This window comes from Ahaetulla prasina, chromosome 1, assembly GCF_028640845.1.
Source record: "Ahaetulla prasina isolate Xishuangbanna chromosome 1, ASM2864084v1, whole genome shotgun sequence".
Classification (NCBI taxonomy): Eukaryota; Metazoa; Chordata; class Lepidosauria; order Squamata; family Colubridae; genus Ahaetulla; species Ahaetulla prasina.
The window spans coordinates 257,609,048-257,631,527 of NC_080539.1; the positions used below are offsets into that span (position 1 = coordinate 257,609,048).

General features: G+C 38.3%; 2 protein-coding genes across 4 annotated transcripts in view; one reads left to right on the forward strand and one right to left on the reverse strand.

The window, feature by feature from the left end:
• Positions 1 to 2,520: 2,520 nt before the first annotated feature.
• On the reverse strand, positions 2,521 to 21,349 carry LOC131184402 (acyl-CoA (8-3)-desaturase-like). Of its 3 annotated transcripts, XM_058155619.1 has the most exons (12): positions 20,972 to 21,345; positions 19,531 to 19,641; positions 17,520 to 17,717; positions 16,722 to 16,823; positions 13,143 to 13,271; positions 11,705 to 11,765; positions 10,861 to 10,934; positions 8,615 to 8,712; positions 5,827 to 5,923; positions 4,683 to 4,762; positions 4,300 to 4,425; positions 2,521 to 2,837 (listed from the first exon to the last, which is right to left on the reverse strand). In XM_058155619.1, the coding sequence occupies exons 1-12, from the start codon at positions 21,215 to 21,217 to the stop codon at positions 2,726 to 2,728; spliced, it is 1,434 nt and encodes a 477-aa protein (XP_058011602.1). In that variant the 5' UTR covers positions 21,218 to 21,345; the 3' UTR covers positions 2,521 to 2,725. The 3 variants fall into 3 exon arrangements, with proteins under 3 accessions (XP_058011602.1, XP_058011611.1, XP_058011619.1); XM_058155628.1 differs by lacking the exon at positions 4,300 to 4,425 and having other exon boundaries at positions 20,972 to 21,349; XM_058155636.1 differs by lacking the exon at positions 13,143 to 13,271 and having other exon boundaries at positions 20,972 to 21,347.
• The window catches only part of LOC131184396 (acyl-CoA 6-desaturase-like), a 90,939-nt gene continuing 89,806 nt past the window's right edge, over positions 21,348 to 22,480 (forward strand). The window contains exon 1 of the mRNA XM_058155606.1: positions 21,348 to 21,462. The gene's annotated coding sequence lies outside the window, so the exon portion shown is untranslated. The remainder of the gene's footprint in view (positions 21,463 to 22,480) is intronic.

Sequence of the window (22,480 nt, forward strand, 5' to 3'; positions counted from 1 at the left end):
AATCTTTAACCATCTACCCAGCCCTTCAAAGCAGCATAAGGCTTCCATAATCTGGAAAACCTCAGTCGCCCATCTGGCCAAGCAACACTTACAACTGCAGGGATGCTACAACTTCCCTCACCCAACTATCTCCCCCAATCTATTTGGCCACCCTGCCCACTAGCACTCAGTGATGGCAGCATCATGACAGTATAATGAATTAAGATGGCAAACCCTTCTGAAATTACATCAGTAAAAACCTCATCTTAATTTCCTTCCTTGTCCTACATGTTTCTTAAATCAGATATTGTATGCATTAAACTAAATAGCAGTTCTCTAGCTCTTTGCTGACCTCTTGTGTTCAATATAAAGATTCGATGAGAACAAAGAGCTAAATTGCTACTGCTGTTCCAATACTAGATCTCATATTTTTAAACTCTCAAAGAGCTACGTAGATTAAAAAAATATAGATCAGGTTTCAAAATTATAAATGTCAGATGGTTGCCAAGCACCTGAAATGAAATCACATGACCACAAGAGGGTGGTGCAACATTTTACCATGATTAGAAGTTCTGCACTGGCAGTAACTTTAACAATCATTAAGCGACTAGGCATAAATCAAGGACTCCACTCTCCAAACTCTTTTGGTTCAGAACTAAACCCCATGAAGTTGCACTGTAATTATTATTTAAGATATCTTCTATAGTACTGCACTCATCAGATGTTTGGGATTTTAACTCCCATAATCATCATGGCACAACATAGGAAAACAAACCCATCAGAACTAGATTCAGCAGTCCATCTGCATTTAAAAGACAAAGACCACTCTTTTGAAGACAGCAAAGTCCACATTTTGGACAGAGAGGACTGCTGGTTTGAAAGAGGGGTCAAAGAGTCCATCTATGTCAAAATTGAACAGCTCTCTCTCAACAGAGGAGGAGGGATATGACATAATCTATCTCCAATCTACAAAATGCAATGCTCGTGTGCCCCCATGCATGCACCCCACTCTCACATACATGTGCATATGGTGTCCCGCAGGCATCCTGCCCCATACGTATGCGTGCGTGGGGGCCCCACATGCACCCCCCCCCGCATGCATGCGTGGCCCAGGGGTGGGTTCTATTTACCTTTACTACCAGTTCACAACGGGAGTGCATGCACAGATCATTCATGATGACGTCCGGGGTGGGTGGACGGAGCCTCCCACCACTTTTACTACCAATTTGCAAAAAACGAACCAAACCAGGAACAACCTACCACGGGTGTAGCCCCCACGTATGCGACCTGCCCCGTGCATGCGTGGCAGAGACCTAAAGACCAGCTGGCCAGCGAGAGGTGCAAGCACATGCACAGCAGAGCTGAGCTGGGGTGACAGCTTGCATGCCCACAGAGTGGGCACTGTGTGGCACCTCTGGCACGTGTACCATAGGTTCGCCATCAGTCTTAGGCAGTGGTGGGATTCAGCCAGTTCGCACCACTTCAGGAGAAGCGGTTGTTAACTTTCTGAGCAGTTTGGCAAACTGGTTTTTGAAAGAAATCATTAGGGCAGAGAACCGGTTGTTAAATTACTTGAATCCCACCACTGGTCTTAGGAAATATATTTAGAATTGCAAACTTCATTGAATTGTGCTACTTTTGAATAAATATATAGGACTGTGCATTTAACTATTTCTGATTGTCCATTTTAATAACTGTTTTTTAATTTCAGTTTTTTGTTTTAATTTCATTTTTGTATTCCAGATGGATACACAAAATGCAAATTTTGTGTCTCTTTTTGGTCTCTTACTTTAGTGATTTAGTCTTAATCCAAAGTGAATTATTCACCCTACCATTACTTTTCAGATTAGGTTGATTTCACTTTTTTTTTCTTCTAATTTACCATTTTTTCTAGTTCTGGCTGGACATTTAAAAACAACAATAATCCTGTATTTATTATAAGCCTTTAAATACCAAGATTATATCTTGCATCTGCTGTTGGACATATCCCAGCCATATCACGATGCCAGCTGTGAAGCAGTACTGGAATATCAGCACGTTACAAATACCGAAAAACACCACTTCCTCTGCACTCTCATAAAACCAGCTTCTTTTTCTGTTTTCAGCACCAACTTGGAATACACACTTCTCCTGTGTGCTGGGTTTCCATCAACAACCTGCTTGCACTGTCCCCATTTCTCAGCTTGTATTTATGTCACCCTGCCAGTCCAAGAACAAGATCCTAGAATGAAGAAAAGCACAAAAATATAGACGTGCATGGTCACCTTAGTGATATTATTTGTTTGGTGGTGCAATATACTTTTTCATTTCTTGATTTCTCCCAGTATTGGAAGCCCTGGGTGAGAGAAACATCAGGTAAATAATATGGAATCTCCAAATGTTGAAAACAAAGTAGAAGAAATATGGATTTGTTTCTTAGCTGCGTTTTGTATCTGCTGATGCAGTTATATCTCATATCAGAATCCATTGCAACAGCTATTAAATTTATTTTCATGACCATTGCAAAACAGAGGTCAAGTGTAAAAAGCAGAAACAGAGCAATTCAACGAAAAGTATTAAGAAACTTTATTTATTTATGATACATCCAAGATCCAGAAGCAGAAAAGGAAAAAAATGTGTTGCTTGCAATGTTTATATTCATTAGGAAACATGCCAAAAGTTGAGCTGAGGCTCTTCAACATTCTGCTTCATTTACAAATTACTTTTAAGTTTTCTATGCCAGAAGCCTGTCAGGTCCATCTCAGATCTATCTTGTCTCTTCAACCTTCTTCCCTTGTTGAAGGCAGATTTTAGGATTTTGTGTTTTCTGTTCAAGATGATAAGCTTTGAACCAGATTTCACCCGCAACCTTCAAGGAACTGAAACAGAAAGTAACAGAAAGTAAGATTCTCTTCATTACCATGAGAGTTAAGTCTTACTTAGAAAAAGCATGCCTCAGATTCAAGCAGAGAAGTGAATTCAAGTGCAGTAATTTTTTTTTATTTGCATTTATATCCTGCCCTTCTCCGAAGACTCAGGGCGGCTTACACTATGTTAGCAATAGTCTTCATCCTATTTGTATATTTATATACAAAGTCAACTTATTGCCCCCAACAATCTGGGTCCTCATTTTACCTACCTTATAAAGGATGGAAGGCTGAGTCAGCCTTGGGCCTGGTGGGACTAGAACCTGCAGTAATTGCAAGCAGCTGTGTTAATAACAGACTGTCTTACCAGTCTGAGCCACAGAGGCCCAGACAAATTGAGGACAGAGAGAGTAGCGCAAAAATCTCTCAGTGAGTGATACTTCTCCTTTTAGGTATTTGACATGTCTTGGCAGTTATCTCTAGCTTGCGTTGATGCTTTATATGGACTTATACCATTATCATAAAGTAGCACTTTATCCAAGCACCCAAATTTCATAGTCATAGTGATAGGGAGAGAGCAAAGTCTGCCTACCTTTAGGAGGCCACCTGGGTGTGTAATTTTCATGCAAGCAAAATAGCCATTGCCTGTTTCTAGATTATTTTTGCAGTTTAACAATCTAGCTTGCATCCTTTTCTTGATGGCTTCTATCAAAATATTACCAACTTAGATGCTGCTTAACTTTTTTCAAGATCACCCAAGTACAGCTGAGTGCTGCCATCTGTGAAAGGTTCTTTGATGTTAACTGATAACCAATTATTTAATACTAACTAACTTTATGAAAGATGCAAAGGCCGGTGAATGGCGCAGGCTGGTAAGGCCTGTTATTAAGAACAGCCTGTTATTAAGAACACAAAGCCTGCAATTACTGCAGGTTCGAGCCCGGCCCAAGGTTGACTCAGCCTTCCATCCTTTATAAGGTAGGTAAAATGAGGACCCAGATTGTTGGGGGGGCAATAAGTTGACTTTGTAAAAATATACAAATAGAATGAGACTATTGCCTTATACACTGTAAGCCGCCCTGAGTCTTCGGAGAAGGGTGGGATATAAATGTAAACAAAAAAAACAAAAAAAAAATGCATGAGGTAGAACACATGCTTAATGACTAGCATCTCTCTCTTTCTGATATTAGGCTTATTTTTTATTCTTTTAAAGGATCTACATCCAAAATCTTTGTTCACAATAACTTTGCACACCAGATCTCTTTTGAAGCCTCTACCCAATGGACTTAGTGTTCAGTTGACATATTCACATGTATATAAGTATGTCTATATCATTGCATGTTCACCTTTCCCATGGCCTTACGAGCAAAACCATGTAGCTCCTTCATTTGATTTGCTGTTTGGCTAACTTTATATATTGAATGTCTCCTAGATCCCCAACTCCTCCTGATAGTCTTTGCAGTCTGATACTTACTGCACAATGTCAGCAAAGCCAGTGGAGAGAGGTTTTGACTGATATTCAATACCATGTTTGGCACACATTAATTTCACCAAAGGAGCCACCTTCCAAAAGTTGTGCCGAGGCATCGTAGGAAAGAGACTATAGGCAGAAAGGAAGGCAAAGAAGTTGTGATCCTTTACTATTTTTTTTTTACTACGAAGCAGTTTCGCACTGATAGCTTAAAATCTTATTGTCCTAAACAGTGGTGGGATTCAAGTAATTTAACAACCGGTTCTCTGCCCTAATGATTTCTTCCAACAACCAGCTTGCCAAACTGTTCAGAAAGTTAACAACCGGTTCTCCCGAAGTGGTGCGAACTGGCTGAATCCCACCACTGATCCTAAATCAATACTCACTGGTGCTCAATTTGAAAATTCAGGTGCCCTGTTACCCAGTCATTGAAGAAAGATTGATTCACATTGCATGTTGCCTGAAGCTGGGAGAAGAGAGAAAGACAAGTTTTAGTCCAGACATACTGTGAATGAAGGAAAAACAAGTAAATGTTCATGATTTATATTTATATTTGTCCATCATTTATATTCATATTCATGTTGGTTGGTTTGTATGTATGTATCGCAGGGGCAGGTTTCAAAACCTGTCATTACCGGTTCGCACCTGGGCACACACTCGCTTGCTCACATGTGCGATGCTTCTGCACATGCGCAGAAGCTTTTGCGCATGCACAGAAGCGTCATGATGGGTTGGCGGAGCCTCTCGCCACCGCCGCTACCGGTTCTCCCAATCCAGGGCAAATCGGTAGCAACCCATCACTGATATATTGGTATATAACTAGCATTTCTAGACAAATATATTGAATTTTGGAAATCTTAAATTATATTACCCTAATAGTAGAGTTTAAATACTCATTTGGTATCAACTCTGATAGTCATCAGTGTACAGTTTTGAAAACAGGGAGAATTAAAATGTAATTCTAGTAATATATTTATTTTTCATTTTGTGAAACATTTCTTTTCAACAGTTACTTTCAAATCTTCCCCTTACTTATTCCAAACTGAACCAAGTTGTCTGGTATGATTTGAACTCACAGGCCTCCTTTTCTTAAAAGAATGTCCTGATCTGAATGAAAACCTCATGCTGGGAATGGAAAAGAGAGAAATGATTCCTACACTACCCTGTTTCTCTTTTGGTTAGTGCTATTATCTTAAAATGAGGCCAAAGGATATTTGTTCCGCTCATCTCATTTCCATTTTTATAAAGTCCAAACAAAAGCAAGGAAAATCATAATCAATAGAAAATGCATGGAATTTCTAAACACACTTCAAACTTTTCTATGATAGGAAAAAAACTGTAAAAAAAATAATAATAGGTAAAAATAACTTCCAAAAAGTAATTCAGTTTTCATATATGCAAATTATAGTTGATCCTGTGGTAACTGGATTATTATGGATCTGTGAGTTATTGACATATAATAAAATTACACAGACGAGCTAAAGTTTAATCATGTACAGCCTACAATTTGATCTTTGAGTTCTCTGTTACCTGTGTAGAGAACCAATCCATGTTTTTATCACGATCAATGTGCATAGGAATATGACTCATCTGCGATATCCATGTAAATAGGATACTCTCAAGAACACTGAGAGACAGAAATGAGGCAAAGTCAGGCAAATGAGGCAAAGTGAAACTATATACAAATAAACCATTAAGTAGAATAGTGGAACAAATTTATTGGTTGGTTTGTTAGGCTTAGAATGCAAGTCATTTACTAGGCCTTTCTATGGAAACCAATACATTTCTAACACTCCCCCAGTGACAATGAATCCCTTCCAAACCAAAGATCAGGAACCCCAATCTTTCTGAGTTAGTGCACAAATTTGGAAGGTTGACTAGTTACCATGGAAACTGATCCCAAATGGAAATTACAGGGTGGCTTGGCTATATCCCAGATAGCTATATAATGACGTATGGTGACATATGACCCTCTTAGAAGAAGGCAAATTGATGAGGTTGTTCTTACTACTTTCTCCAGCCCTTCACGATACTCTTTATCATTTTTAAATGACTGTATAAACTCAACTTAAAGAAATAAAAGAGAATAGAAAGAATAAAAAGTGCAAGAAAAGTAAGAATATAATGAAAAGAAAAGAAATACATAAAGAGGTTACTTCCAACCTTCATCACAAAGTATAAACAAATTTAATAACTCTTCACCTTTTGTAAAATTAAAAACTTTTATCTCTTCATTCCATATCTTATCTATAAACAAATTGATAAAATATTATCCTTTTCAGTCCAGTGTCAGCAGAAAGTCCAAAAAGGATAGCTAATCTTATAATTTATCTTATTTTAACATTGATCAAATAAATCAACTTTATATTCCTTCCTTTTACTTAATATTTAGCTCAAAGTTCCCCAAACTTTCTGGCTTTGTGGACCGGCAGGGGGTCCTGCATGAGTGACCAGCAGGCTCATGCATGCCCTCATCCACTGCTCGCACAAGTGGGGATGCAATGCATGCATGAACACTTGCCTACCACTTCCACAGCCCACTTCCGAACAGCACAAGGTTCAGATGAAGACTCCTGCTTTAGCTCATTCAAATATTAGAATAAAATTTTATTTCTCTTCGTTTCTTTTTGTCCTGTCACACAAAATTATTCAAGGTTTTAACAAGACTCATCTTAAATTCCAGCTGGAAAAATTTATCCAGTTCATTATCTTTGTTTGTCATTTGTATTTCATTTTTTAAATGTAAAACCACTATCGGTTTCTTTTGAAGATCCAGTGCAACTTCCTTTTCTAAATTATTCTCTTAGCCTATCAGTTATGAATCCAGTTTCAATACTGTCTCCATCTTGTCAAAATTTGTTCTGAACGTGGCATTTCTTTGATAACATCCTTTGAATATAGTCTCTCCATTAAACCATAATCATTACTGATATTATTGATATCAATAGTAGTTGAGCTTGTCGATCGAAAGGTTGGCAGCTCGGCGGTTGGGATCCCTAGTGCTGCCATGTAACAGGGTGAGCTCCCGTTACTTGTCCCAGCTTCTGCCAACCTAGCAGTTTCAAAAGCACGTAAAAATGCAAGTAAAAAAAATAAGGACCACCTTTGGTGGGTAACAGCGTTCCGTGTGCCTTTAGTGTTGAGTCATGCCGGCCACATGACCATGGAGACGTCTTCAGACAGCGCTGGCTCTTCGGCTTTGAAACGGAGATGAGCACCGCCCCCTAGAGTCGGCAACAACTAGCACGTATGTGCAAGGGGAACCTTTACTTTCTAATTCAGTTCTACAAAAATCTCCTTCAGTGTTTTTATTTTCATGACATTTTTTACTATCTTGCAGGCCTTTACTGTATATCTTCCCTCTACTTAAAGTCTTTAGTCCCCTCTTCTGTCGAGTTTTTGAAATCATGAAATTATTTATCTATGTTATGTTCTGTAAAACCAAAACAGGGTCTATTTCTCATAAGAAGCTGTTTTTACTAACTTTATAATTAATTCCAAAATATTAGAGAAAAAGTTATAATATTCCAATTTTATCTGGACCATTAGTCCATCTGTAACTTTCTAAGATCAAAATCATTTTTAACTTTTGGCTGATTATTTTAGATTCTTTAAATTCTTAAGCTTATAATTAAAACTTTCTTCTGTACAGTATGAAAGGCAAATTTATCTAGCATTTTCAAACTTGTAATTCGAATAGCTTAGAATTAGTAAAATCAGCAATTTCTGAAAGCGATTAGAAAGTACTGTTTGCAAACTTAGTATTCTTTGAAAATCTCTGCTGCTATTGGGAGAAAGTTGGATAGTCCCTATTGTCTCCCTGTACTCAGACCTGTAGAAACCACTATCCTGTGAGGCAGGCAATTCCATATGGCACTTAGAACTGATGACTGCTTCACCTCATGGAGCTACATCAAGGCGGCAATTCATCTAAGGTTCACTCAGAATGAAGGACCTCTTTGATGCTTTGCATATATGTGGTGGTTGAATCACATAGGCAGATTGTAAAATGATCTATGCTGCAGTCAATAAGTGATGAATGCAAGTGCACCAGTCCTCAACAGAAGAAAATGAGTTAGGGTGTCCTAAAAATGAGGGGAACTTTTGGGGGTAAGTTCAGAACAGCCTTCCACAGCCTGGGCATTCAACTCAACTCCCAGAATTCCCCAGCCAACAAAACCATTACTGCCAATGGTAGAGTTGAAGCCCACACATAATGGAAGTGGACAAGTTTGAGAAAGGATAATCTAGAGAATAGTCAGGGTCTGTGAATTAATAGTGAATACACAAAGAAAATAGTACATATGATGAACAGTACTTCAAAAGAAAGAGGAATCCCAAAACACCCTTGAATCCCAATATGGGGTTGAAGGCAATAAAGAATCGGATAAAATATGCCAGAGTCCATGCCATTTCCTGTAGAATAGAAGAAAAGGAATGGAGATTAGAATAGCATCTTTCCTTGCTCCAAGTAGGCACCCTACATGGAATCTTATTGAGAACCAGATGTATATTTTCTGGAAACTCTACTCTGTTTACTGCCCATTTTTACAGAACCATTTTCTACCTTGGCTGCTTAAACAGATTTAACTGATTGAAAAGAGCTATAGAAAAATTAGATAAGACTGAGTTTGCTTGTTTTTTAAAAAAACTACAATATTTTGAGCTCACATCATTCCAGATAGTGATGGAGAAGGAGAGACGTTTCTTTGCATGTTGTTATAAGAGTTTTAATTAATTAATTAATTAATCAGGGAAGACAAGCTTTTTATATAGTGATTATCAATACACGAGACCATATGTGGTTGTAAGCACCAGTGTTGCTGTGTAAGTGGATCTGTTTGAGTTCATAAAAAAACATTATTTTCAGTAACTGATACATTTCTGTGATATCAGGGGAGAATGTTGAGATTTTGTTAGCTTTGATTATCTCACAAAATTTGAGCCATTTTTAATTAGAGCGCTTGACAATAGTGTATGCCAAATGTCCACTTTAAATAAGGCTGGAAAAGTCTCTTCTCCCATCTTCTTTATTAGAAAAAAATAAGTCCAACCCCCTTTCCAATCCCTCTAGATCAGTGATGAAATCCATTTTTTTTTACTACCAGTTCTGTGGGCATGGCTTGTTGGGCGTGGTGTAGCTTGATGGGTGTGGCAGGGGAAAGATACTGCAAAATCTCCATCCCCACCCCACTCTGGGGCCAGCCAGAGGTAGTATTTGCTGGTTCTCCGAACTGCTAAAAATTTCTGATACTGGTTCTCCAGAACCTGTCAGAACCTGCTGGATTTCACCCCTGCTCTGGATCAGCGGTCACCAACTGGTGGTCCGTGGACCACCGGTGGTTCCTGAGAAAATTTTGGTGGTCTGCAGAAAAATTATTTGCATTGTTTAATACTGCACTAAATCAGGGGTCCTCAAACTATGGCCCCTGGGCCAGATACATGCAATGAATGTTTGGGTTACTGCAGAAAGTCTCCCCCTTCGGGGACTTTTTGTGTGGGTCAGAGGGGGGCAGAAATTCCAACTTGGGGTCTGTTTCAGCCTCCTAGTGCAGGACTTTGGGCTAAGGCTGGAGGGAAGTGCCACTGGTGGCAAAGAGCCGGAGGGTCTTGTTGCAGTGGGACTGCCTCATGGCCAGGAACTAGCTGACCATTGCAGTCCGCTGAGCCTCCAAACACCGGTACCTGGCCTTGCACTCCCGCAGGTCTGCCCTCTGCTTGGAAAGCCTATGCTTGTAGTCCTGATTGAGGTGATTCTGCTGAGCCTCCTTCTTGGTCAGATCCAATTTGAACTGAGTCAGCTGTTATGCCAACTCTTTCTCATGGTGGCTGCTTAGCTCCAACAACTGCTTCCTGTTTGGGCCCTAAGGAGCCTGGGCAGGGAAGTGAGGAGTGGCTGGCAGGGAAGGGCTGAGTAGAGGCCAGTGAGGTGCCTTTCGATGTGAGTGACATCAAGTTGGCCATGCCCAGCCAGTCACATGACCACCTAGCCACGCCCACCCAGCTGGTCATTAGGCAGATCATAGTAGTGGTCCGTGGGATTTAAAATTATAAATTTAGTGGTCCCTGAGGTCCGAAAGGTTGGGGACCCCTGTTCTAGATCTTTTTAAAAAAGAAAGATGAACCATAGTTGTTCATCTTATATTATATTATAGTTGTATTCAAGCCACCATAAATCATTTTTGAATCAAAGCCCTCAAAATCATTACTTGAGAAAACTTGATTGTAATTCTTGTACATTCTTAGTTCAACCGACGTCATTGTCCAATTGCCCCTAAGTTTCCCCATCATGCCTTCTACATGTTTGTTTTCCCAGATAAAAATCTAATGCCTTTTTCATAAAAGGCCTTTTGATAGCCAGTAATAGTGATCTGGAAGCATTTTGGAATTGGGTGGCAATGACTTTCCCATTAACAATATCTCCATGCCAAGTTTTATATATGCCTAAAAATGGTCTGGTCTTTTCATATCCTCTTAAGGAAATAAAATTCTAAACCTAGAAACATACCATGGGGCAGGGATCTCAGTATTTTAATATTTGGCATGGATTATTTGTGTACTCACCCTCCAGAGTTTGCGCTGGAGTATAAAAAACAATGAGTAAACTTGAAAAGTTGGCACTACAATCAGTGGCAATGCTGTAGAAAGAAGAAAACAAGATGCATATAGCCATTAACTGTCCTTTCTAAACATAAAAGAAGCATCAACCACACTCCTCAAATGTTTCGTATTTAACATTTCATTTAACCATTATAATTGCACTTGAGAATCTCATCATCAAAAATAGATCAACCCCAAAACGTGTTCATGGTAGACGCTGCCTGGATTGTGCCACTCAAACTATTTGTGTTGGCTCCATTAGAACCAATTGACTAAAATACACTTGAATGAGCTAAAGGAAGCTCTGTTATTCCTCATGATAAATGGACAATACTATCTTAATCTATTCAGGTTTATTTAGAATAAACTCCTGGTAAATCCAGTGAGACCAGCTTTCAAGTGTTTATGTATTCATTTATAAGAGACAGCTTGTTAAACTGACCGTCTTGTAAAATACAACTCTGGGTGACTTACAACAATATAAAACCTAAAACTAGAGACTGGGCAAGCTATTAGTATACATAAAGAGAGCAAACTCCACTACCTTCTAGCACAGATGATGTTACCTAATTGGGTAATGAAATATCTGCAAGTAAACTACTGACCTCAGGGAGCACCAAGGACCCTCCACAGTTCTACCCTAAACTACAAATACTCTCTTCTATTGGAATCACCTGCATAAAAGGCATTTTTCCTTCAAAAGTGGGGAGGGGTTAATAGTCCAGAGTAAAAGAAGTCGTGGGGTTTTTTTACACTAGAAAAAGTTCATTTGCAGTTTAACAAGAGGTGGGGGGGAATAGATACTCACTGAAGAAAAAATACTTGTGCTGATAATTATAAGGCATGTATTTCTTTTTCTGCAAACCCAACTGTAAAAGAAAGTAAGTCATGAAAAAAACAAGTAATTTTCACTAGGTTATTATAACTTAAGGCTCCATTTCTATAACACCCTTTTCAGCTGCTCTGTAAAATAAATACTCAGGCAGGAAAAAAGAAAAAATCAGATGCACACACAGTAGTCACAATAATAGATTGTAATTGTGGTAGTTAGAATAGACTGCAGTCTTTATTTTCAGATGCACATGGCAGAGTGAGATAGCTTTTGAACTAAGCCCTGCAATATAAATATGGAAAGAGCATTCTTAAACATAGGTTTTTTTAGCCAGGAAAGGAAGCTGTCTCTTTTGGTAGCAGAAACACTAGATAAACTTTTATTATTCTTTCCATTAGCAGAAGGCCCCAAAGGAAAGCATTACTGATGGACCTGGATCTGACCTTTTCCCAATATCAGCACTTCAGCCACATCATCCTATAGCTGCCACAATTTATGTCCTGACTGGTTTCAGTAGGGGTGAATTAACAACAAAAGGGGAATCCAGAATCTCAGCTAAATAGGCAGCTTCTTCATTTTGAGATTTTTACTGACTGCCACATCCTCAGAACCTCACAACCATCAGAGATAAAACATTTTCTACCAGTATTTCTGCTTGTGAGGCATAAGTAATTCTATATTTTCTTTGTTTTAAGAAAGAGCCAAGGCAGAATATCCTTAGCAAATCTGAAACAATCCACTGAGATAATTCACACAATAATCAGCCCAATTCATAACATTAACCAGAGAAAGAGGAAACTGGAACAAACAAATAGATGCTTAAACTCCATACTACCCTCCATCTTCTATCCTACCTGAGCTGCCAGGATTTTTGGACAGGGAGAGAATTTGTTACTTTGCTTCCCCAACACACTTTCTTAGGATTGCATTTATGGCCATAAAACTTGCTGCTTTCCTCAGAATCCTTTTGTACATGATTGTTAAGTCACTCCAGTGAGATAATTCACCTAGTAATCCAATCCATAATATTTATCTATAGCTATGAGCTACAACAGGAGATCCAGTTAAGGCATCAGGCTAGAAACTGCAAGATCATGAGTTCCAGTCTCTCCTTAGATAAAGCCACCCTGACCTCAGCCTTAAAAAGGAAGGGTCCATATAGGGAAATACTCTTTCGTTGTGGCCACCTTGGGTGAATATTCTGTCCAGCCCTACTAATCTACTATCTCTATGAGATTTGTTTTATCAAATACTGCTAATAAATATAAATAATAAATCCAGAAGAATTATATTGTGTTCAACTCTAACCATTGACAATGAAATGGCTTAACAGTTTCTGCTCTGAATACTGATCTGAAAGGAGAGTGGCCAGGGTTCAGTAAAATATGTTGCCATCTAAGCAGTTGCTTCTTACCTCCACAGAAAGAGGTTCCCCTAATGACAAAACAACCGGATGGAATGAAACGTCTGGGTCCTTCTGGAAACAGTTGGGTTTAGCATGATGCTGGGAATGGTGCAAAGACCACCAATTAGCTGAAAGTCCCTGTAGAGGAATAATGAAAGAAAACATTCAGGCTCTTTTAAAAGATTACTTGACTGTTTTCTACCACAGCATTCTGCTTTGAAGGAGTAATATAGAGGAGATTCCATTGAACATTTGAATCAGATTTTCAAATAGGTTTGAGGTGTTGAATCAGCTGACTCTGAATTATCTTGGAGAGGTTCAAAACAGTTTGAAGATTAAGTGCCCTTTCTAGCTTTGAAGAATCTCAAGCAGTCATTGCATATATGGACAAAACTGGGGGGAATTTGAGTATTGTAATGAGTTCTCTGATATTAACATGAGTAGGTGACAAATGAGTTTTATCACCTTTCAGCACCCTGCCTGTCAAAGCACTGGAAGAGATGCTGCTCTGCTATTTGTGTATTTAGAGAGATTCATCTGTGGGGAGAAACAAAACAAAATAGAGACCTACATTTATTCTGCTCTGTCTCTCTCTTAACAAGTTTTGCTTTTTCTTGCCTCCAACCATTTTATTCTTATTTTTCTTTGACTCACCTGTAGTACAGTCCCTGTTAGTTTTGGGTCCGGTATTTTCCTTCCTTGTCACTGGTATTTAATCAGGCTTATTGATAAGGGAATTTTATCACTGGCATTTAATCAGACAAAGTTGTACCAAAAGCAGGTGAAAATAACACCTGGTATGCTCGTCTAATTTCACTGATAATGTTGATACGAAGATTTTAATAGCAGTGTTAGGAAATAGATTATAGCATTTGTTATTAAGAATGATCAAGCAGAGTGGAAAAAAAACTAGGCATGCAACAGATAATATAGGATTCATTGTAGATATAATAGACTTAAAATAAAAGTCAACTTGTAATCTCATTATTAGATGCTGAAAAACTTTTGATAAACTACACAAACAATACATGTTTATTATATTAAACAGATTTGAAAAATCCTTGGAATTCATTAAATGGATTAAGAATATCTACTTCTAAAGTAAATTTTAACAATGTTTTCTCCTACTTTCCCACTATTTAGAGAAACTAGACACAGATGTTCAGTTTTACCCTTGCTTTTTAATATCTACATTAATTAATACTTCAGTGTAATTATTGATATTTAATAACTTTTGGTTTGTGCTATTAGACAACATCGAAATATCTATGGAGTACTACATAACTCTGTTGAATACAAATGCCCACATTCTTTTGTTTATTTCTAAACCTCATACTGTTATTTTAGTATTGATGCAAAATAACAGAATATTCTATTGTCCAAATCAGAATTGATGCTAATAGGTAAAAAGTGGGTCACCCATTCACTAAATATCAATTCTATATTTGCATCAAATCCATTAAATAATTGGCATATGTATATACCAAAGGATACAACTTGTAATATAAATAAAATTGTGGGAGGGATGTTTCTTCAGATATCAATAGATGGGGGTCATTAAACCTTACCCTTTGGGGAAAAGGTGAACGCTCTCAAAATGTATGTTATTCCCAGATAAATTTATATTCTGAGAGGAATTCCAGTTTTAAAATCTGGGAAATATTTTCAGAAAATAAATTCCTTCTTTACAACATTTCTATGGAGTTCTTTGATTCTGAGAATATATTTACAGGAAATCCAAATTCTAATTAATGAGGCAGGATTCAGTTTTAAGAATCTGAAACTATCATGCTTACCTATTGTCAAATATTAAATAGTGAAAGTTAATAACTGGGGTCAATTTTCCAACTTGGGCAACCTTGGAATATACATATACAGCATATTTGGTTGGATGGACAGTATTAGGATATACTGCAAATATATAAAACTCTGGTACCTCTGAAAACAATTACATTATTTAGAAACTTATGGAATGAAATGTCTAATTTTAAAACACTATTTTTTCCATGCCATATTGACCTCTAATAGAATTCAAGGATGGCTGGACTTGGACTGCTTGTGGGAACATAATGGCTCCAGAATGATTCCTCTATTGACTCCACCCACCCCCAAACTCTAACTCTCTTTCTCATACAAAAACATTCTTCAGTCTTCTTTTTAAGTAGTCATAATAACACATACCGTATATACTCGAATATAAGCCGATCCGAGTATAAGCCGAGGTCCCCAATTTTACCCCAAAAACTGGGGTAAACTGGGGACTCGAGTATAAGCCGAGGGTGGGAAATGAGGCACCTACCGGTTGGGGAAACCCTCCCTCCCTCAGCTGAGAAGGCTGGCGGCTCCCCCGCCCCGCCCTCTCACTGCACCGGCAGGGCTTCCGTCCGGTAAAATGTGAAAAAAAGAAAAAAAAAAAACCTCGAGTATAAGCCGTATATACTCGAGTATAAGCCGAGGAGCTTTAAAAAAAAAAAAACTCGAGTATAAGCCGTATAGACCCGAGTATAAGCCGAGGGGAAGTTTTTCAGCACAAAAAACGTGCTGAAAAACTCGGCTTATACTCGAGTATATACGGTAACCTACTTTTTCTAATTAAATTTGACTAGTGTGTTTTCTGTTTTACTTCAGTATGACTGCTGTATAGACTCTTTGTTGGACAACTAAGAGACTGTGCTGCTCTTTTTTTCTTTCTTATTATTTCTGCCTTAAAACAGTAGAAGAGGAATGTTTCAAAATTTATATCAGAATTCTACAGAACTCTTTCAGTTTATTCATTCAAACTTTGCAGTGTTGATACCCTCAAAGTAGGGGTGAAATCCAGCAGGTTCTGACAGGTTCTGGAGAACCGGTAGTGGAAATTTTGAGTAGTTCAGAGAACCAGCAAATACCACCTCTGGCTGGTCTCAGAGTGGGGTGGGAATGGAAATTTTGTAATGTTCTTCCCACAGGAGTGGGGAGGGAATGGGGATTTTGCAGTGTCCTTCCCCTGGAGTGGGGTGGAAATGGAGATACAGTATCCTTCCCCTGCCATGCCCACCAAGCAACACCCACCAAGCAATACCACGCCCACCAAGCAACAACCACAGAACCTGTACTATAAAAATCTGAATTTCACCACTGCCTCAAAGGTATCTGTTATGTTATTTTCATTTTATTCTGTACCCCAAATGAAACAGTTATAGGCATTTTGATTCTTTCCCATTCAAGTCATAACTTTCTTGAATTTATTTAACATGATCTTGATCTCAGATCTCCTATATGAATCAGGTCTTGCCATCTTCAGATCTTAAATTGGAATTGGTTTTTGGTTAATTTGCACGTTCATCTTATTTATTACAAGTGAAATTTCATTTTTGGTCTGCAGTTAATAATGAGATGGACAAACAAATAGTTTGATTTAACATAAGAGAACTCTTTGTATTCTTTGAGTGGGAATGGGAAAATGAAAATCCCATTTGACACTTTTATTATAAATAACACAACACATTTGATATTTACTCATGAAATGTTTTCATGTATATTTGCAATATTCTATATTCTCTCCCTTCAATTCCATGGAAAATTCTAAGAACAATATACCTTACTTACCTTTAAATGGCACATCACAAATTCATGAAAAAGGTGGTTCCATTTTGAAGTGCTGAAGACTGAAAGATGTCCCAAATCATGTTGTAGCCAGCCTGCTTGAGACTAAAAGAAAAGGATGATTCACAACAGAAGGACCACCTTTTGTGTCACTCCTACAACTTATATCCAATGGTATTTGTAATAGCTATGCAAGAACTGCTGGGATAGATAAAATAAAGGTTCATTCATGCTAGGATTTTTTTTATTCAGTCAAAGGTTCAGCCGCCCAGAGAAACATTCCAAACAGGATAGGCACAAGAAAGCAATTCTACAATATAACCACAGATATATTCCAAGAACTTATTTGATATTTTGTGATAGACAGTGAGAAGACATGGTTGCTTTTTAATGCTCTGTTCTTGTTTCATTACTTACTGTCCTTCAGAATGGAAGGTTTGAGATATATGATGACATGGCATAACAGAACATAGAACAACAGAGTTGGAAGGGATCTTGCAGGTCTTCTAAGATAAATGGCTGTCTAGTCTCTTCCTAATAGCCTCCAATATCCTTCTTTTCCACAGAATCATTTGTTGGGCAAAACAGAAGTGGCTTTTTATGTAACTGAATTGCTTAGCCTTCTTCAACCTTTATTCCTCCAAACAATTGAATGCCACCTTCTGAAGGCCTGTGATAATTCAATATGTGTTATTTTCCTTATAAAGAAATTATTTTAATTTGGCTGAAAGACATTCTGCTGTAGAAAGCCAATCTAATGACAAATGCAATTTTGCCTAAAAATAAAGGCGAGAATATTACCTGAGCAAAAGTCAGCAACACTGTGGCAATAAGAAAAGACGTTATAGATATCCCAAAATACCACAACACAAACCAGCCAGCAGCATCCAGCAGTAAAATATGCAACAACATCAGGAAAAAGAAGAATTGGTTTGGCTTGAAGAGTCCCATCATTTTAACAGTGGACAGTAGTTCCCGAAAATCTTCTACTAATAATTTCTATGGGGAGAAAAATCAGAAAATTTGCAGATGTATTGATTTTATGGATACAGCATAGTTAGACAGTTAACATCAAGAACTCTTAGAGGAATTGCTCTCCAAAATTTTCTTTCCAAAATTTTTATAGGGGAATGAAGAGGAAAGCATGTGACCCCAACATTTGACAAATATTCTTTTAAAAATAGTAAATTGTAAATTGTAAATAGTAAAAATAGTGGAAGAAAGCAAATGAAAAATTGTTGCATAAATAAACTATTTTTCTTCTTAGTGACTGCTAGACAACTTACAGCTCATGTTTGGGACACTAGAAATCAATGTCTCTATCTGAATTTAATAATCTTGGCAAAAAGCACTAATGGGGAAACTGACAGAGAGAGAAATATGGCTGAAGATGATTTTATGGTATAGCTTGGTATAGTTTGGTGTAGCTTTATTGAATGTCCATAAGGTGGCACCACTTTATATACTCCTCCAATGCACATACTAATCTATGGTTGGAGAGTTATTAGTTTAAACAAAACCACTGAGTGTTGTGTTATTCAGTACTATTTTTATTTATATATTTATTGTAATATATTTGCACATTAAATTCATTTATAGAATACATTTGTACTATATTCCAACTTCATTAATATTTACTTAAATGTAATATTTTATTACTGTTATAAAATATGTAATTAATATGAATTAGTATTAATTATTATTCTGATTAAATATTTATGGAACTGTTATTGGGCTCTATTTACCTACTTTAATCACTTTATACAGCTGCCCTCTCAATGACTTTCATGAGGTTACATCATTAGATACCCATTAACCAGAAGTCCCACCACAGGTCATTCCCAAGCATGATCAATGCTGTTTCAGTGCTGTGCCCAGGTCTGAAACCTGACTGAAAAAGATCCAGATAAACCGTTTTCTCCAGACTCATTACAACCACCTGCTTAATAATCTTGAGAAGACAGGCTGGGATTAAGTGGAGGCTGAGGAAGGCAGCCTGAAAGAACTGAGCTTACTTGTCCAATCTTATGGCCCAGCTGCATTTTTAAAAGTACCTTGGATCTTGTTTGGCAAAATCAGATGGAAAATCATCTGATAGGACATAAAATGAGTTTGCTCTACATCTGGAGAATGAAAAGGGTAAAACTGTATATATTCACCCTACATTGGACACTAGCTGGATATGTCTTGTTGAAATGACAGAAGTTTCATCTTGTGGGGTTATTTGGGTTCAGTTTGAATCTGTGGAGCCTAAAGAACCAAACAGGGTTCTCTCCATGTTATGCTCACCTGTGGATTCAAGTCCTGCTTGCTTAGTGGAAGCAGACAGAAAGATGAGAGGAGGCTGAGTGTGAGTGATCACTCACACTCAGCCTCCTCTCATCTTTCTGTCTGCTTCCACTAAGCAAGCAGGACTCGAATCCACAGGTGAGCATAACATGGAGAGAACCCTGGGAACAATCAAGTGGGGCTTCAGGGCAATGAGGTGGGGAGTGGATTGGAATGGAATGGAGTGGCAGATATCAAGATCACTTCATAATTAAAAGTCTGCTGAAGGAAATGGACTTTTACTTTTTTTATAAATGCCAAGAGATTGGAGTGAAATACAAGGACAATGAAAAAAGACTGAGGAGCATCTTATAAAATCTCTTTTGTTGACCTTAATAATGAAAAAGGTGATCACTGAGTCAAGCCCTATAATATTTAAGATCTCAAAGGTTAGCACAATAAGCCACTTGTCAGGGTTCCAAGGAACATCCCCAACACCCTCTTTTCTGCTAAAGAGGTCTTAATTTTCTATCTCCAAACTTACATTTTTATCAGGCTCAAAGCTGGGCTGATCAGGTGCCAATTCCCCAATCAAAAGTGGTGCCATGTGCTTCCTTACTAGAGTCTTGTCAACATGAAATGCTGTGAACGGATCCTAATGCCAAAACATAAAGAAAAAAGATAATGAAATATTATAAGAATCAGCTTAAAGGCAACCTGGTAGAATACATGTTTTGGTTGATAGATAATATTTGATTTTTATCTTTCTTCTCTCTAATTCAAAGCATGACGGACATAATTCCCAGGAGGTGTTTGACCAAAGATATTGAGATATTTGCACTTTTATTTCAGAAATTGTCTCTGAGGTTTAGGATTAATTCTAAACTGTAATTATTCACAAAATGATTTTGGCTTCAAATTAAGTCTGGAATAACCGATGACAAAGAAACTGCAGTGTTTTGCAGAAAACATCAAAGACAGAAAAATATCACATAATTTAATTGTTTAATACTTTCTTTCTAAAAAGTAGCATCTGTAGTTTTCCTCAGCAATATGAACCAGTTTTACTGCTTTACTCTGCAGATAGAATTCTTGCTTTTCTGCTCTTATTTCAGTTTATTTATAGGTGGAACATGCACAACTTGCTTAGTTCTGCATTAACTTTTATTTAATTTTAAAAGTTGAGAAAAATTTATACTGCTTTTAAAAGATATTTATAGTAAGTATAAACCTAAAGAATGTAAAACTTTCAAAAATATAATATGTGGACCAACTAAACAAAAGACATTGAAAAAGCTGCTTAAGACTTTGAAAAATAAAGGAGAAATACAAAAAATAAATCAAAATAATGATCTGGATAATGACCTCTACAAAAGAGGTCTGCTAAAGACTTGAAGGAGCCTCTAGGATACAACAAGAACAAGCCTTCCTATAACTAAAGCCTGTTTACTGAGTCCCACTTAAGATGTTTCTTCTCTAGGCTAAACAGTTCAGTTTAACAATTCCTTCAACAACCACATCACTTTGTGGCTCCTGTTCCAACACGTTTGGATCTATCATAAAGTGTAGCTCCACAAACTGAACAAAGAGCAGAATAAATGGAATGCTTTGCAAACAACTGAGAAAGCCAAAGACTAGCAAAAAGGAGTCAATATGTGCTTCATATATTATAGAAAGACTTTTGAAAAGTGTTCAGAAAAATGGGAACCCCAGAATCTCATTGTCCTCATGAGAAACTTACATAGGAGTCAGGAAACCACAGTACAGGCAGAACATGGTAAAACAGACTGACTCTAGGTTAACAAAGAGGTACAAGGCTGTGTACTGCAGGAAGAAACATGAATAACCTATATTATGCAGATAGCCCTACCCTGAAGCTGAATATACAGAAAATCTGCAAGTTTTAAAAGAATAAAAGAATTTCTTTTAATAAAAGAAACTGTGATCACCCGAGTCTTCGCCTCGTCATCTGCCGCGCGCCTTACCGTGGCGTCCTGCCCTGCGTAGGAGCCGATGGTCCGAGAGCCCCCCGGGTGCCTCCTGTAGAACCGGCTGATGTCATAGACTTTCCTGTCAATCACCAGCCAGCGCTCCTGTGGCGGGTCTCCCTGGCCAGTGCGCAGCCCGATCTCTTCCCAGGTAAACCACCGCGAAGGGCAGGATAGCTCGGCCGCGGGATCAGCTTCCCTCCTCCTCCTCCTGACCGCGGTTTCGCTTTGTTGGGAAGCCATCTCCCCCGCCCCGACTGAGGCTTCAGGAACTTGGCACTGTCCTTTTCAGCACCATCGGGAGGGCGGACTGGGCGAATCCGAGCGAGGGAGTTTCCCACCTCTTCGCCTTCGATTGGCCGACAAGAGTTTCACTGGCGCTGCTCTCGTGGGACAAACGCAGACTGAGAAACTCCGAAAAAGGAACTCGGCCGAGCCGAAAATGTTCGGCTTTTCGAGTAGGAAGGAGAAGCTGGCTTCCGGCCGATGTGAGTCATAGTTTGAAAAATTGCTCTCCCCAGCTGGTAGTCATGGGACGGAAATCAGCTGTGCCAGTAATTGTTTATTTTGGAGAACAACTGAGGTGGGATTCTAAGAGTCATTATAGACTAGATGGCTTAGTGGCTAAGCTTGTCGATCAGAAAGGTCGGCAGTTCGGCGGTTCAAATCCCTAGTACAGGTCTGCGTGAGGAGGGGGTTGGACTAGATAACCTCCAAGGTCCCTTCCAACTCTGTTACTGTTACTATCTGCCTTCTCCCCACCCCTGGAATACCACAGGTTGAGAATTTCTACTCGTTATACAGAAAGGAGACTGACACAATCTGAAACAGCTTTCATTCGTTTAAGCATTATAGTGGCAAACAAAACACACATCTTACTGGTAGTCTGCAGGGAGTGGTGGGTGGGGTGAGCTGACGGAGAGGTATCACTAATAAACTACATTCCAATTTGATGGCATATAATCAGTACTCAATGTTTCTAAATCTTGATGCACAATGAACTTTCCCACAGCTTCCTTCTCTAAAAATCTGCTTTTTGGCAACCAGGTGGTTCATATGCAATAAGGCAACAATAAGTTGATACTGGTAAAGAATTGAGAGGATTCACTGCTTTGGCTTGAGAATGAAAATCTGACATCAGGACTTCCACAGTACCACTATCCCTGGGAATAGTGGTTCTCTGTGCTTTGGGAGACCTTAAACGTTTGCAGTATAATTAAATAAATAAAGCCTTACTTACTCCCTAAGTAAGAGATATTTACAAGCAATGGTTACTGAGTATTTTACTCCCATTTCCTTACCTGTCTTCCATTGGAAGGTAATAAATGGGCTGTTTGTAAAGGAAAAGAGAGCAGAAAAGAGGAAAGTCTGGAGACAACTGAGGTTTGTCAGGAAAGCTTTTCTAAGAGTAGGTTAAAAATCAACTCTTATAAAAAACCCTTGATAAAATAACAAGTTTATCCCAGACAGCCTATTTAAAAATATCAAAAAGTGAGTTTTCTCAAA

Excerpts from the sequence above, each read along its gene's own strand:
- LOC131184402 (XM_058155619.1), bottom strand. The coding sequence starts at position 21,217 with ATGGCTTCCCAACAAAGCGAAACCGCGGTCAGGAGGAGGAGGAGGGAA. Across the intron at positions 16,824-17,519 it reads TGTTGCTGACTTTTGCTCAG|TCTCAAGCAGGCTGGCTACA; the intron begins GTAATATTCTCG and ends CTTTTCTTTTAG. Across the intron at positions 13,272-16,721 it reads TTGTGATGTGCCATTTAAAG|GGACTTTCAGCTAATTGGTG; the intron begins GTAAGTAAGGTA and ends ATTCCTCTACAG.